The sequence below is a fragment of the Elephas maximus genome, chromosome X, assembly GCF_024166365.1.
Source record: "Elephas maximus indicus isolate mEleMax1 chromosome X, mEleMax1 primary haplotype, whole genome shotgun sequence".
Classification (NCBI taxonomy): Eukaryota; Metazoa; Chordata; class Mammalia; order Proboscidea; family Elephantidae; genus Elephas; species Elephas maximus.
The window spans coordinates 92350488-92364593 of NC_064846.1; the positions used below are offsets into that span (position 1 = coordinate 92350488).

General features: G+C 42.6%; 1 protein-coding gene across 2 annotated transcripts in view; it reads left to right on the forward strand.

Moving 5' to 3' along the window:
* The first annotated feature begins 8271 nt into the window (after positions 1-8271).
* Positions 8272-14106, forward strand: part of ZDHHC15 (zinc finger DHHC-type palmitoyltransferase 15) — a 227303-nt gene continuing 221468 nt past the window's right edge. For both annotated transcript variants that reach the window (XM_049873316.1, XM_049873317.1), the window contains exon 1: positions 8272-8563. In XM_049873316.1, coding sequence (XP_049729273.1) covers positions 8428-8563 — 136 coding nt within the window. In that variant the 5' untranslated portion in view covers positions 8272-8427. The remainder of the gene's footprint in view (positions 8564-14106) is intronic.

Below are 14106 nucleotides of genomic sequence, written 5' to 3' on the forward strand. Positions count from 1 at the left end.
CTGAATCTCTAATGGAATTCCACAGTAGACAATATTTCACATGTGTTGCAGCATTTTTGTTTCTGGGAGAAGATTGCACTGTGTGTGACCTCACTCATAGGAGGGAAAGAGTATAAGGAAACCTGCACATGGACACAGGATCTCATTGTGTCACTTGTTTGCTTATTTGTTTTCCTTATGATCTGGCTGTGTGTCCTTACTGTACCACTTTAATAAATAATAGCCATGAGTACAACTATATGCTGAGTCCTGTGAGTCTTTCTAGCAAATCACTGAACCTGAGGGTAGTCTTAGGGATCTCCTACATAAGATACTTATTTACGTAGCCACTCACAGATAACCTCAGTGGGTAAAAGTGTTCTATGTCCTGTTTGGAGTAGCCTGAACTTCAGGGATATTGTTCTGCCACACTGCACTAAGCAGCCACTGCAGCCCATTCAAAACTCTGAACATGGCTAGTGAGAGCAAACTTCATTCTATCATATAGTAAATATGTATTGAGCACCTATTGTATGCAAGGCACCGTGGTCTCAGACCGAGGACAGGCCTGGAACGTCCAAAGTATTACTCTATCTTATCCTAACATCCAAATTCTCCATGGAATACCATTTCATTGGACTTAAGTCTTTACTAAAATGGTATATTTTATCCCCTTTCCTGGACTCCCATTCACAACTACCACTGTCACTTTATCAAATAAGCGTTCCATCTCCATGAACTTCATAACGACCTGAAATTTGACCAAGGCCCACATTTAATATTCTGGTTCTGAAAAGCACAATTTAGAGTCCTCCATATGCAGATCCGCTTATACATCATCTAATACCTACAGACCAACAGGTAAAGCAATGATCATGCTTTAATCAAGTTCTAAAAGTGTACCTGAACTGTCATACCTCCTCAAACAATATGACTAGTTCTCGTACTTTACCATACAGACTTTGTTTATAACAATTCACTACAGTATTTAACCCAAAACACAGATCTACACCTATGGCTTTTATCCCCTACCGCTGAGCAATTCCACAATCCTAGAAGTCCACACAGTACCCAGAAGAGTTACAGGTCACTCAAGAAGATCTACAAGATAGTGTGCTGATATTATGCAGACAGTGTATTAACCGGAAAAAATTTTTTTAAAAAATCGTTGCCATCAAGTTGATTCCAACTCATAGTGACCCTATAGGACAGAGCAGACTGCTCCATAGGGTTTCCAAGGAGCATCTGGTGGACTCATACTGCAGACCTTTTGGTTAGCAGCCAAGCTGCGCCACCAGGGCTCCAGTGTATTAACCAGGGGATACGTAAGTAGGGTATGCTGCCTTGCTCCTTTTCAGACACATCGGCATTAACTAACCCTGCCAAAAACACCTGTGGCTATTGAAGACCACGTAAGCCTTTTAATTTCCAATTGCTTCCCACCCATATAGTTCTATCTCTCTTCCACCACTCCCTGCTAGCCCTACTCATTAAAGCCATCCCATGCCTCTCCAACTGCCTGGGAAACTCTATATGAAAACCAGAATACATGATAAAGCAAGTGTTAGACTTCCACTGATACTAATCAGTTCTAATATTTGGTGCAATTGGATGGGTGAAAGCTAGAAAAGTGGTCATGGGAACTTGCCTACTACCACAAAACACTCCGGAATATGTCAGAATTTTCCTTCAGACAAACCTAGGAACAGTGCTCCCCAATCCAGGAAAGGAATGTCTGTTCTGCCATTATTCTTTAAAATCCGACTGACCCACCTAAGTATCACACTTCAGCTGATTCATAAAACCAAGCTGCTAATGCTAATAGGAATTCTAACAATCACCTCAGACGTCCCTCACCACCTCTAAACACACACTGTCATTCCGACCTTTCCCACTACTCCAATCACGCATCCTTCCCACTGCATACTGACATTGATCCCAACTTGCTTGCATTTGTGCTTGCTCTCATTTTTTTTTTCTCATCTTTTTATCACCCTGGCTCTGTGTATCTGACTCTGTGGCTCAGCTTCAATTCCTGTCTCTAGCCTTCTTTGACATACCTCTCCCCAATACCTCCATGTCTCCAATTTTCCAATCTTGTTCCTTCCATGTCCCTGACCATCCAGCCAAACCACTGGCCAGAGTCCATGAATCAGTATACAATCACAGATCTGGCCATTTCTCCTTCCAATCAAAGTGAACAACGAGGTGCACTGCTCGAAGTTTTGCCCATTGGGAGGATTTCTCTTTACCCATTGTCCTTCAGGGAGGTCCCAGAAAGGGTCTGTAGTGCCACCTCTGTCCACTATCGAGTGGTGCATGCATATCTTGCAGAACCATCCGTAAACTAGGTACAAGTTTTCTCTTCTTCAGTTAACTGATCATAAGGAACTCCCCATGAGGCCATAGATGCAGACTGGGAGATGGAAGGTAATGTGATGTAAGTGGAGACCATAGGCATTTGGGCCACTTCCTCATGCAACTTACTTGTGCCTTCAGGTCCTGCTCAGGGCCGATCTCGTATATACCACTTCCATTTAATGATAGGGTGCTGATGTGCATGTTCAACCTTATGACTCAGTGGTTCAGACAACACCCAGCTCATGATGGGCAGCTCAGGCCACATGGTGAGTTAGTGTCCCATGGTTAAGTGTTCAGTCTGTACTAAGGCCCAGTAACAAATCAAAAGCTGTTTCTCAAAAAGAGGGTAGTTATCAGCAGAGGATGGCAGGACTTTGCTCCAAAATCCTAAGGGTCTGTGCTGTGATTCACCAATAGGGGCCTGCCAAAGGCTCCAAACAGCATCTCTATCTGCCACTGACACTTCAAGCACCATTGGAGAAGCTGGATCGTATGGCCCAAGGAGCAATACCATAAGTCCATACAAGTCAGACTATTCTGATTACTCCTTTGGCTCTGCTGTCCATTACCGTAACCACACCCACCTTATCTTTGTCAATTGAGTACAGCCACTTGGGCCCTACTACTATAGGGTCCAATCAGTCCCATTGTAGTTAAGTGTCTTATTTCAGTTAAGAATTAAGACACCTAACTACAATGGTGTCTTAATTCTGATTTACATAAAATAGCAATCACAGCAGTCTTCACATATGCTGGAGCTCCCTTCACAAAATGTTTCTCATAGTTGTGGTAAAAGGTATGTCCTCTGGGCACTCCATGTTTGGGTCTGTGGGTCTAACCTGATAAATCCACTCTAGTATGCCAATTTCCCTAAGCCTTTAGATACCTTCTTCTACAGTATACCAAGACAGGTCTGGTATTGAACTTGATTTAGTGTAGGCCATCACGTAATCCATGCTTCAGCAACCCAATAAAATAAACTATTAGATCCTTTTCTAACTTCTTGAGCTAAAACATTGAATGAAGAATCTGTGCTTAGTGGACCCATATCAATAAACTCAGGCTGATCCATCTTTATGTTCCTTGCACCATTATTCCACACCCTTAGTAGCCATTCCCACACATATTCCCCAGGTTTCCGTGTGTGCATATTACAAAAGTCAGGCAGTCTTTTGAAGTGTAGCATACCTCTTCCTGGGTCACACTTTTTACTTCACCTTTTTTTTATAGGCCAGAATCTGTAGTGTGGAATTATTTTGAGAACATTCAGCATTGTTTTGTAAAGCATCTGCCTCAGGTGATGCCCCAGGCAATGACTCAGGCCAGGGCTCTTTAGAGGCAGCAGGGCTAGGGCTAATCTCATTACATGGGGATGGAGGGGCTGATGGTTTTTCTGGGCAGGGTGGTGTAGCAGACAGACATGAAGTAATCTCTTCAGAGAGGAGAGGTTCTGTTGATAGGAGTGATTCAATGGAATTTAGGGGCTCAGTGTCTCTAGCTTCCTGATTATCTGCCCATATGGCCCCATCCCAAGATTCAGGATCCCATTTCTTCCCAATCAATGCCCTCACTTGAACTTTAGATGCCTCTCGAGACTGGCAATTGAGCTGGCATTGTAATTCAGCCACTCCTACAATAAGACTCTGGGTTTTGTTTTCAGTAATATCAGCTCTGTTACTACAAGAAATAAGGCTTCCCTTTAAAGCACAAGTGTAAACTTTAGGTCTTTTATGTGGCACTTGAGCTTTGATGCTGAAGCCCTGAGTGCACCTCTTTCTTTCACCAGTTTGTCTGGTGAAAGTAGGACCAGCCAATCAGCTTTCTTATACTTCTCATACTGACAAAACTGAAGAAAGATATTACACATGTGTTCACCCAGAGTCTCGCCTTTCACCAGTACCTGATCTACTGGTGATGATATTTTTCATACTTGCATCACCACCTCATCCCATGGATTAGCAGTGCCCTCTTTACTCCTGGGAAACCTGGTGGCATAGTGGTTAAGTGCTACAGCTGCTAACCAAAAGGTTGGCAGTTTGAATCCACCAGGTGCTCCTTGAAAACTCTATGGGGCAGTTCTACTCTGTCCTATAGGGTTGCTATGAGTTGGAATCAACTCGATGGCAGTGGGTTTGTTTTCGTTTTTTTTTCTTTACTGCTAGAAGCAGAGTCATCAACATCTTTAAGACTAACTAGACTTGAGAACCAATTTGGAAAACCCATCCTTACAATTTTGTTTCTCTAGAATCACTCGCAGTACTGAATGTCTTAGGCTGGGTTCTCTAGAGAGGCAAAACCAGTAAAGCATATGAATACATATATAGAGAGATTTATATCAAGGAAACAGATCACACAGTTGTAAAGGCTGGAACATCCCAAGTCTGTGGATCAGGATAGAGGCTTTTCCTGATTCACATAGCCCCAGGGGCTGGCGAACCCAAGATCAGCAAGTTGGAGAGCAGGGCTCTTGCTCACAGGCTGCAAAGATCAAAGAATCTCAAGTTCGTCAGGTAAGCTGCTAACTCAAGTCCCAAGTATGGGAGGTCAGGTGAACAGGATCCAGCTGTAGGATCCAGAGAATCAAAAGCCAGAATGTCTGCTTATATTTGGATGCAGGCCACACACCCAAGGGAACTTCCTTTCAACTGATTAGCTACTCATAGCAGATCCCTTTATGGGGGTGATCACATACAAATACTGAGAATCATGGCCCAGCCAAGCTGGCACGCAATCTTCACCATCACAGTAGTACAAAAGCAGTCATAGACTATACTAAATGAATGGACATTGCTGTGTTCCAGTAAAATTTTATTTACAAAAACAGGCAGTGGGCTATATTTGGCCCATGGGCATAACTTGCCAACTCCTGCCATAGAGGCTTGGCCTTGGTTTGCCTCTCTGGCTCTTGGCCCTCCATGCTGTTCTGGAAATGAACCTCTATCAGAGAGCCCTGTCCCAGACTACTTGATTGGTGCCGGGCCACCTTAGAAAGGGAGTATTTAGACAAAATTTGTCATGTCCAAAAATTAAAGTTGTCACCTTCCCCCATCCTCTAAACCTGTTCTTCTCATCATAGTCCCTATCATGGAGATTGGCAACACTGTTCATCCGGGCATTGAGGATAGAAATCTGGTGGTTAGTTTTGACTTATCCAGTTCCTCACCTGCCAATTGGTCAACAAGTTCTGTTGATTCTCTCTGCAAAACACTCTTACATCTGTTACCGATTCTCCCTTCCCACTTATCTTGTTTTAGGGCCAAGCTTTTACTACTTCTCATCAGACTACTGTAATATCCTCAAACAAGACCAAATTACTTGCAGTGTTCTAAAAATGCTGTGATGTTTCACAATCTTTACCACTAAACATATCCTTTTTGCCTGGAGTCCCTTTCCCCTTAATCCCTATCCCCGCCTCTTCTTACTGAACTTATTGAACTCATTGTTCAAAACCCAGCTCAGATTTGCCCTTTCACATTTAACCACTGTCTCCTCAGGGTTACTTAATATAAATAGTATACATTAGGTGTTCCCAAGGGATATGTTCCAAGAGCCCAGATTTTATGAATAATGGCAAATTTAAGCACCCATGTCAGACACTTAGAACTCAAATAATCAGACTACTAAAATCAATATTGCAACTTATTATAGCATTACTATGGGAACAGATCAACCATGAAGTTAACTTAATCTGAAACAACAACAACAAAGCTCTTATCACTTCAGGAAAGTCACTGCTTATATAACTGTGAATAAAGAACAGAGAGCAACCTTGTTGAGATCCTTGCCCCTACACAGCTACCAGTCAATCATCCTCTCCATAATCCTGTCAATTACTTTACAAAAATACATCTCTGATAATGTCACTCCATTTTCCTCAAACCTTTGATGGCTCTTCAAAATATGCTTTACAGGATTATGTCCACACACCCTGGCATGGTATGTAAGGGCGTTCAGACCCTGGCCTCAGCCTATCTTCTCAGTCTTACTTCCAGCATCTCCTCTTCACACATGCTGTCCTCAAGCCACATTAGCTCTTCTTCAAACACTTTTGACTTTCATTACTCTATGCCATTGCAAATGCTGTTTCCTCTGTCTAAAAGGTCCTTTTTCTCTCATTTGCCTGGTAAACCCTTGTTTATTTTTAAAGCTTAGCTTAAATATCACAATCTTTGCAGTTTTCCCTGAACCCTCAAAGAATCAATGTCTTCCCTATCAGTTTCTCTGTAGCAACATATTTATTCATTTTTTTAATTCAGATTTTTAATTTATGCTTTTAACACTTCCCTTTAAGTTTGATCTTTTTTTTCCTTCTTTTTAAATTGTGCTGTAGGTGAAAGGTTACAGCTAAAGTGAATTTCTCATACAAAAATTCATACACATATTGTTATGTGACATTAGCTGCAATACCTGAATGTGACAGCACACTGCCCCTTTCCACCCCGGGTTTCTTGTGTCCATTCGATCAGTTCCTGTCCCTTCCTGCCTTCTCATCCCGTCTCTGGACAGGAGCAGCCAATTTGGTCTTGTGTATCTGTTTGAACTAAGGAGTATACTCTTCAAGAGTATCATTTTACATTTTGTAATCCAGTCTAATCTTTGTCTGGAGTGGGCTTCAGAAATGGCTTTAGTTCTGGGTTGACAGATTGTCTAGGGGTCATAGCATCCGGGGTTCCTTCAGTGTCAGTCAGCCCATTAAGTCTGGTCTTTTTACTAGAATTTGAGAACTGCTCCAGAGTTTTCTGCCACTCTGTCAGGGACTCTCTGTTGTGTTCCCTGTCAGGGCGGTAATTGATGGTAGCCGGGCACCATCAAGTTCTTCTGGTTTAGGCTGATGAAGTATCTGGTTTATGTGGCTCTGTTGTCTCTTGTGCTAATATTTTCCTTGTGTCTTTGGTGTTCATTCTCCTTTGCCCCAGGTGGGTTCAGACCAATTGATGCATCTTAGATGGCCACTCACAAGCTTTTAAGACACCAGATACCACTCACCAAAGTGGGATGCAGAACATTTTCTTAATAAACTTTGTTATGCCTGTTGACCTAGATGCCCCCCGAAACCATGGTCCCCAGCCCCCAACCCCTGCTACGCTGTCCCTCGAAGTGTTTGGTTGTATTCAGGAAACTTCTTAGCTTTTGGATTAGTCCACTTATACTGACCTCCCTGGTGTTGTGTGCTGTCCTTCCCTTCACCTGAAATACTTCTTGTCTACTATTTAGTTAGTGAATTCCCCTGTCCCTCCCTCCCCACCCTCATAACCATCAAAGAATGTTTTCTTCTGTGTTTAAACCTTTTCCTGAGTTCTTATAATAGTGGTCTCATACAATATTTGTCCTTTTGCCCCTAATTTCACTCAGTAGAATGCCCTCCAGATTGCAATGTATTTATTTATTCTATTAGTTTCTCTGTAGCAATGTATTTATTCTGAAAATGGACTAGGCTAATTCATAAGGGAGGGAAAGAGAAAGGGAAGGAGGAAGCGCCCTGTCACTAGACTTACACAGCAATGACCGCGGCACTAAGTGTTAAGCACATTGTCAAGTAGCAATGGAAAGATGAGGCTGGATGACTTTTAAGTCATGAGATCCTATGGTCTGCATCTTTCACACTGTGTGTCTGTGTATTCCTGCGTGTGTGCGTACGTGTGTTTGTTTGTAAGAGAGAGAGGGCTAGAGAACAAGAGCGAGACAGAAACAGGCCGAGAGGAGATAAAGGGGAAACGCAGTGCAGTAAGAGCAGATCGGTGGACTCAAATTTCTTGCGCTTTACATCTAATGTTGTAGGAAAGAGGGTGAAGGGGAGCGGAAAGGGGAGGGACTGCACTCCCTCTACGAGCGCCCAGCCTCGACTGCTGGGCGGATCACCTTCTGCTCCAACAAAGCCAGTTCCTACTCGCCATGACTCATGCCTATTGTGCCAGGCAGGGCGCACTCTACCGTACAAACCCCACAAGTGGCAACGGCTTGGTAAGACTGTCCCCGCCAGGCTAGGCAGTGGAGCGCCGCACCGCGCACCTACCCGCCTCCCGGCCACCGCCCTAGCAGTTCCAACCCAGCGCCAGCAGGCCTGCTCGATCGATCTTCGAGCCGAAGATGCGGCGGGGCTGGAAGATGGCTCTGTCGGGGGCACTGCGGTGCTGCCGCCAAGTACTGTCCTGGGTGCCAGTGCTCGTTATCGTCCTCGTCGTGCTCTGGTCCTACTATGCCTACGTCTTTGAGCTCTGCCTGGGTAAGTGGGTCTGGGCACTTAAAAAAAAAAGGGAAATTATGCTCCTGCATAATCGCCAGCCCTACCCTTCACACTGGTGTCCCCCTGTGTTCTCAGCCATCATGCTGCGGTTTTCCTTTTGCTCCCCCAGAGAGCTCCGCGCCTGTAACCTCTGGCCTCCCAATATTTCCTGCGTCCTCCCATTAGGGTCCCATCATGTCGCCATCGCCTCCCACCTAGGGTTTCTCACATTATTTCCTGGCTCTACCCACAGTAATTTTCTGACTTTCCCACTAGGGCCCCCTTTTCTCCTACAGGACAAACACTTGTTCCTTGTGCTCTCATTCTGGGGGGGAGGGGCACCCTACCTAATTGAGGAAACAATGTAGCCTGTGTCCTTATCCCATCTTTGCATCCAACTAGGAGTCCCACCATTTTGCCATCCCCCCTTTTTTTTTCCTATAGGAGTCTCCAAACATTTTCTGTTCTCTCTTACTACCTCCTCTTTACCCACACTGGGATCCATCCTTTTTTTCATTGTTGTTATATAAACCTTTTTATTTTTTTTTTCCTCATTCAAAAATTTATGCACATATTTTTTTGTGACATTGGTTGCAATCCCTAAAATGTGACAGCACACTCCCCCTTTCCACCCGGGTTCCCTGTGTCCATTTGTCCAGTGTCTCTCCCTTCCCGCCTTCTTGTCTTGCTTTTGGATAGGAGTTGCCCATTTGGTCTCATATTTGACTGAACGTTCCTCACGTGTGTTATTTTTTGTTTTATAGGCCTGTCTAATCTTTTTCTGAAAAGTGGGCTTCGGGAGTGGTTTCAGTTCTGAGCATCCATCCTTTTTTCCCCAATCCTGTCACACTGGCTGAAGAGTTTCACATCTTTTCCCATTTGGGATTCCGCAGTACACCCTGTCCTATCCCACTGGGATGCCATCTTTTCTTACAGTGGGAAGCCCTCACTTCTCTTTCTTTGTAGGCTTCACCATTTTCTCATCTTCTCCAGTGGGGTGGGAGTCCTTTAATATATCCTGTCCTCTCATACTTCAGCCCTGATTTATTCACACTAGAGCTTACCATAGTCTTCTACCTTCCTGCTTTGAAGAGCACTGACTTCTTCCCATTAGGGGCCCCACACCATTTCCTAATACCTCATACTAGTGACCCTACTTTTGTCACGTTATGATCCTGCCTTTTAACTGTCTTCTCACACAGTAGTGTACTCTTATACCTTCTGTGGTAGTCTCACAATTCGGAACTGAGTTGGTGAGATCTGACTTTTTGAAACACAGGAGGCCATGTGTCTTAGTCATCTAGTGCTGCTATAACAGAAATATCACAAGTGGATGGCTTTAACAAAGAGAAGTATATTTGCTCACAGTAAAGTAGGCTAAAAGTCCAAATTCAGGATGTCAGCTCCAGGGGAAGGCTTTCTTTCTCTGTCAGCCTTCTCATCAGTCTTCCCCCCAGACTAGGAGTTCTCTCTCTGTGCAGGGACCCTGGGTCCAAAGAACGTGCTCTGTTCCTAGCACCTCTTTCTTGGTGGTATGAGGTCCCCCTGTCTCTCTGCTCACTTCTTTCTTTTATATCTCAAGAGATTGCCTCAAGGCATAATCCAATCTTGTAGTTTGAGTCCTGCCTTACTAACACAATTGCTGCTCATCCTCCCTCATTAATATCATTGAGGCAGGATTTACAATATATAGGAAAATAACACAACACCAAGAATCATGGCCCAGCCAAATTGATTCACACATTTTTTGCAGGACATATTTCAATCCATGACACTGTGGCTCCACACTTTGAAACCCAGGAAGCATGACTCCACACTTTGAAACCTAGGAGGCTATGGCTCCACCTTTTGAGACCTAGGAGACCAGGGTTCCACTCTTTGAAACCATGGCAACCCTGCTTCCTGTGCTCCTTGGAACAGTTCTGCTGATCTCTGAGCTGCTGCAGGGATGGTCCTTTTCTTTTCTTGAAGGACAACAGATGTAGCTCCTTTGGCCTGTTTCCTGCCCAGAGAATTCCAAAGGGCACACAATTTTCTTCCTTTCGTCCTGTGCCTGCCCCCGCTCAGTCTAAGCCAATGTGTATTCTGCTGTGGTAGTTGGTTAGATCCATCAGTCACAGGCTTAATGTCTTTAACAAAAGATTGTATAGTCACATCATTGGTGAAAATTCTAGGATGTGTCCTTAGTTTGTACAACAGAATTTTTGAAATCTTTACGTTCTGGTTTCATTTTGCACAGTTTATTTTTTAGTCTATCCCTGTCTTCTCGCATTTTACTAAAAGTGGCAAAGAGAAACCATGTGGCCCCTTTAAGATCTTCCTTAGAAATCTCCTCGGCCAAATATCTGAGTTTATCACTTACAAATTCTACCTTCCACCAAACATTTGAACATAATTCAGACAAGTTATTTGCCACTGCATAAAAAGCATTCCCCTTCCTCCATTGTCTAATCACATGTTCGTCATTTTCTGTTAAAGCCTACTATAAACCCGTGTAAATTCCACATATCTAGAAACATTCTGTTGGTGGTGCCATATGTATTCTCTAAGACAATAGAGACTTTCTCTACAGAGCTCACTTCCTTCTGAGTCCTCACCAGAATTACCTTTGGCATCCATAATTCTACCAACAGTCTTTTCAAGGCAATATAGGCTTTTGCTGTTAGGCACCTTAAAACTCTTCTAGCCTCCACCCATTACCCAATTCCAAAATCACTTCTGGATTTTAGGTATTTGTTAGAGCAGCATCGCACTCTCTGGTACCAAATTGTCTTAGTTATCTAGTGCTGCTGTAACAGGAATACCACAAGTGGGTGGCTTTAACAAACAGAAATTTATTTTCTCACATTTTTGGAGGCTAGAAGTCCAAATCCAGGGCTCGGATCTAGGGGAAAGCTCTCTCTCTGTGTTGGCTCTGGGGCAAGGTCCTTGTCTCTTTTCTGTTACTATTCCTTGGTTCCTTGGTGATCATGTGGCATGTATCCTCCCCTCCATTTATGCTTGCTTGCTTGTCTCTTTTATATCTCAAAAGAGATTGACTTAACACACACCCTACACTAATACTGCCTCATTAATGTAACATAGAAAACTCATTCTTAAGTGGAGTTATAACCATAGGTATAAGGGTTATAATTTACAACACATGTTTTGGGGGAAACAATTTAATCCATAACACCCTTCCACAAGGGTTCCAACAATCTCTGTCATACCCCTTCAAAGGGCCCTTGTTATCCTTTCTGTCTCCTGGGGAACCCACTTCCCACCTCCTACAGTCCTCTTCCACTGTTAGCCCCACATTTTTCAATCCCCTTCCTCTGGGGTTCCTAGATATTATTTCTTTTTCCTTCTCTATGGGATTATACTTATCCCCTATCTTCTCAAACTGGGGGACCCCATCATTTTCCCACTGGGATTTCTAATATTATTTCCTACCCCTGCCAGTGGGGACCTCATTTTTTTCCCTCTTATTAGACCACCCGTTTTATAAATCTGGCATCTCCTCTTGTACTCTGTCCTATTACAGTGGGGAACACCCCATTCCTTCTCTATTAAATGGTTTGCCCAGTATATCTTGTTCCTTCAAACTGAGAATTCTACAATATTTCCTGATACAAACCCCAAGACCCTCCCCTATTTTTTCCCCACTTGGATTTCCTCTAGTCCCTGGTCCTTATCACTAATGGCTTTAGAGTGTTCTTATTGATTCACGATGGAGTTTTCATATTATATTCCGTCCTCTCATGCCAAGACTCCTATTTTTTCTTATCTTGCCCCATCCTGTCATATTGAAGAATTTCCATCTCCTCCCACTGGATATTCCACTAATATTTATTGTTACTTCAACACTAGAATTCCACTGCTATTGCTCTTAAACTTGCATCCTTCAGTGTTCCCTATTTATTCAGTGTGGGAGTTTAGCATATTTTCAGTCCCCTCACAGTAGGACTCCTACTTGTCCCACTGGATATCTCCTCACTCCCAGGTCCTTCCAAGACCCCTTTATTTCTTCATACCAGACTCTATTCACCTTGCAAATTATGGTTGGTGTGCCACTTATCCATCCTAGAATCTGAATCCACTTATAATTTCTTCCCTTACAGAACTGACAAAGCAGTAGTCTACCCCAGGTAGATTGGGATTAACTAAGGAGGCAGGAGATAACCATCTCGTCCAAAATAGAACTTTCTTCTATAACTCAACTCAGAATTTGATTTTTTCTCCCCGCCTTCTTAGAAATATTATGGAAAATACAGAAAGATATTTTAAAAATTAATTCAGTGAGTTGCTTTCATAAACACAAATTTAGGCTTTTTTAAATCTAAATCTGGTATTGAGGCTCACTAAGCCTCAAAGCTTCCCAATGACTGGAAGGGTTTATATTCTCAAACCTTACCACTTCAGCTTTTTGAGTGAGTGATTGAAGAGTCAAAAGTTCAACACCATTATTATGGTATGGACTTAGTTCCTAGGATCAATGCTATATTGTAACCACTATTAAATAGAAGTTTTTCAGTACACTAGCATGAGCTTTGAAAGAAATCTTTTAAAAAAGTTAGTAATTAAAATAATGTGTAACACTTATATAGTGCTTACTCTGTACCAGGCACTGTTCTAAGTACTTTAGATGTATTAACTCTATGTATATTAACTCATTCAATCCTTACAATAACCACGTAAGGCAGGTACCATTATTATTTCCAATGTGCAGATGTGTAAGCTTAGGCATAGATGATCAAACTGAGGTGAAGACCAAGTTAGAATCAGTGCAAATGATCAGCTTTCTTATAAGTTCTTATTGAATAACGTAATATTTATAGCTGAAAGGAGCTTAGAGTTTGTTTTGTATTTTATTTAACATATTTGCTTGCTGCATGGCAGACACTTTCTAAGTGACTAAGCGCGCACACACACACACACACACACACACACTGCCTACTTAATCCTTACAACAACCTTATGAGGTATGTACTACTATTTTGCTCATTACACAGACAAGTAAACTGAGGTTCAGATTAAATAGCTTGCCTAAAGTCACAGAGCTAGTAAGTGGTTGAGCTTGGATTAACAACCCAAACAGCCTGGCTCTATGGTCCATGCTCTTAACCACCACACTATCTTAACTCCTCTCAACTAATACAGAGGTCAAAACTGGTGACTCACAGACCACATGCAGCCTGCAGATATGTGTTATTTGGGCTCTGCAGTGTTTTCTTAATATTTTGCGTCATTTTCTATTATTTAAAAATCAGAAGAGTAAGGCAGCCTTGACTTCCAATTCTGTATCCACCAGTTCATCCTGTCATCCTCATTTTACAGTCTTTCAGCAAATAAGGGACCTGGATTTCAAAAAGATTAAATGAAATTTAAAAGTTGCACATATAGTAAATAATGGAGATAGAATTAAGGCTGCTTCATACTAAAGGCCATGCCTTTTTCCATTATAACCGAATTAACAGGTTTGCGTTTCAATATATAAAAAGTAATATTAAGGACCTTTTTTTAACGTGTTGCTAGGAATAGCAGCTGATGTTTTATCCCTAATG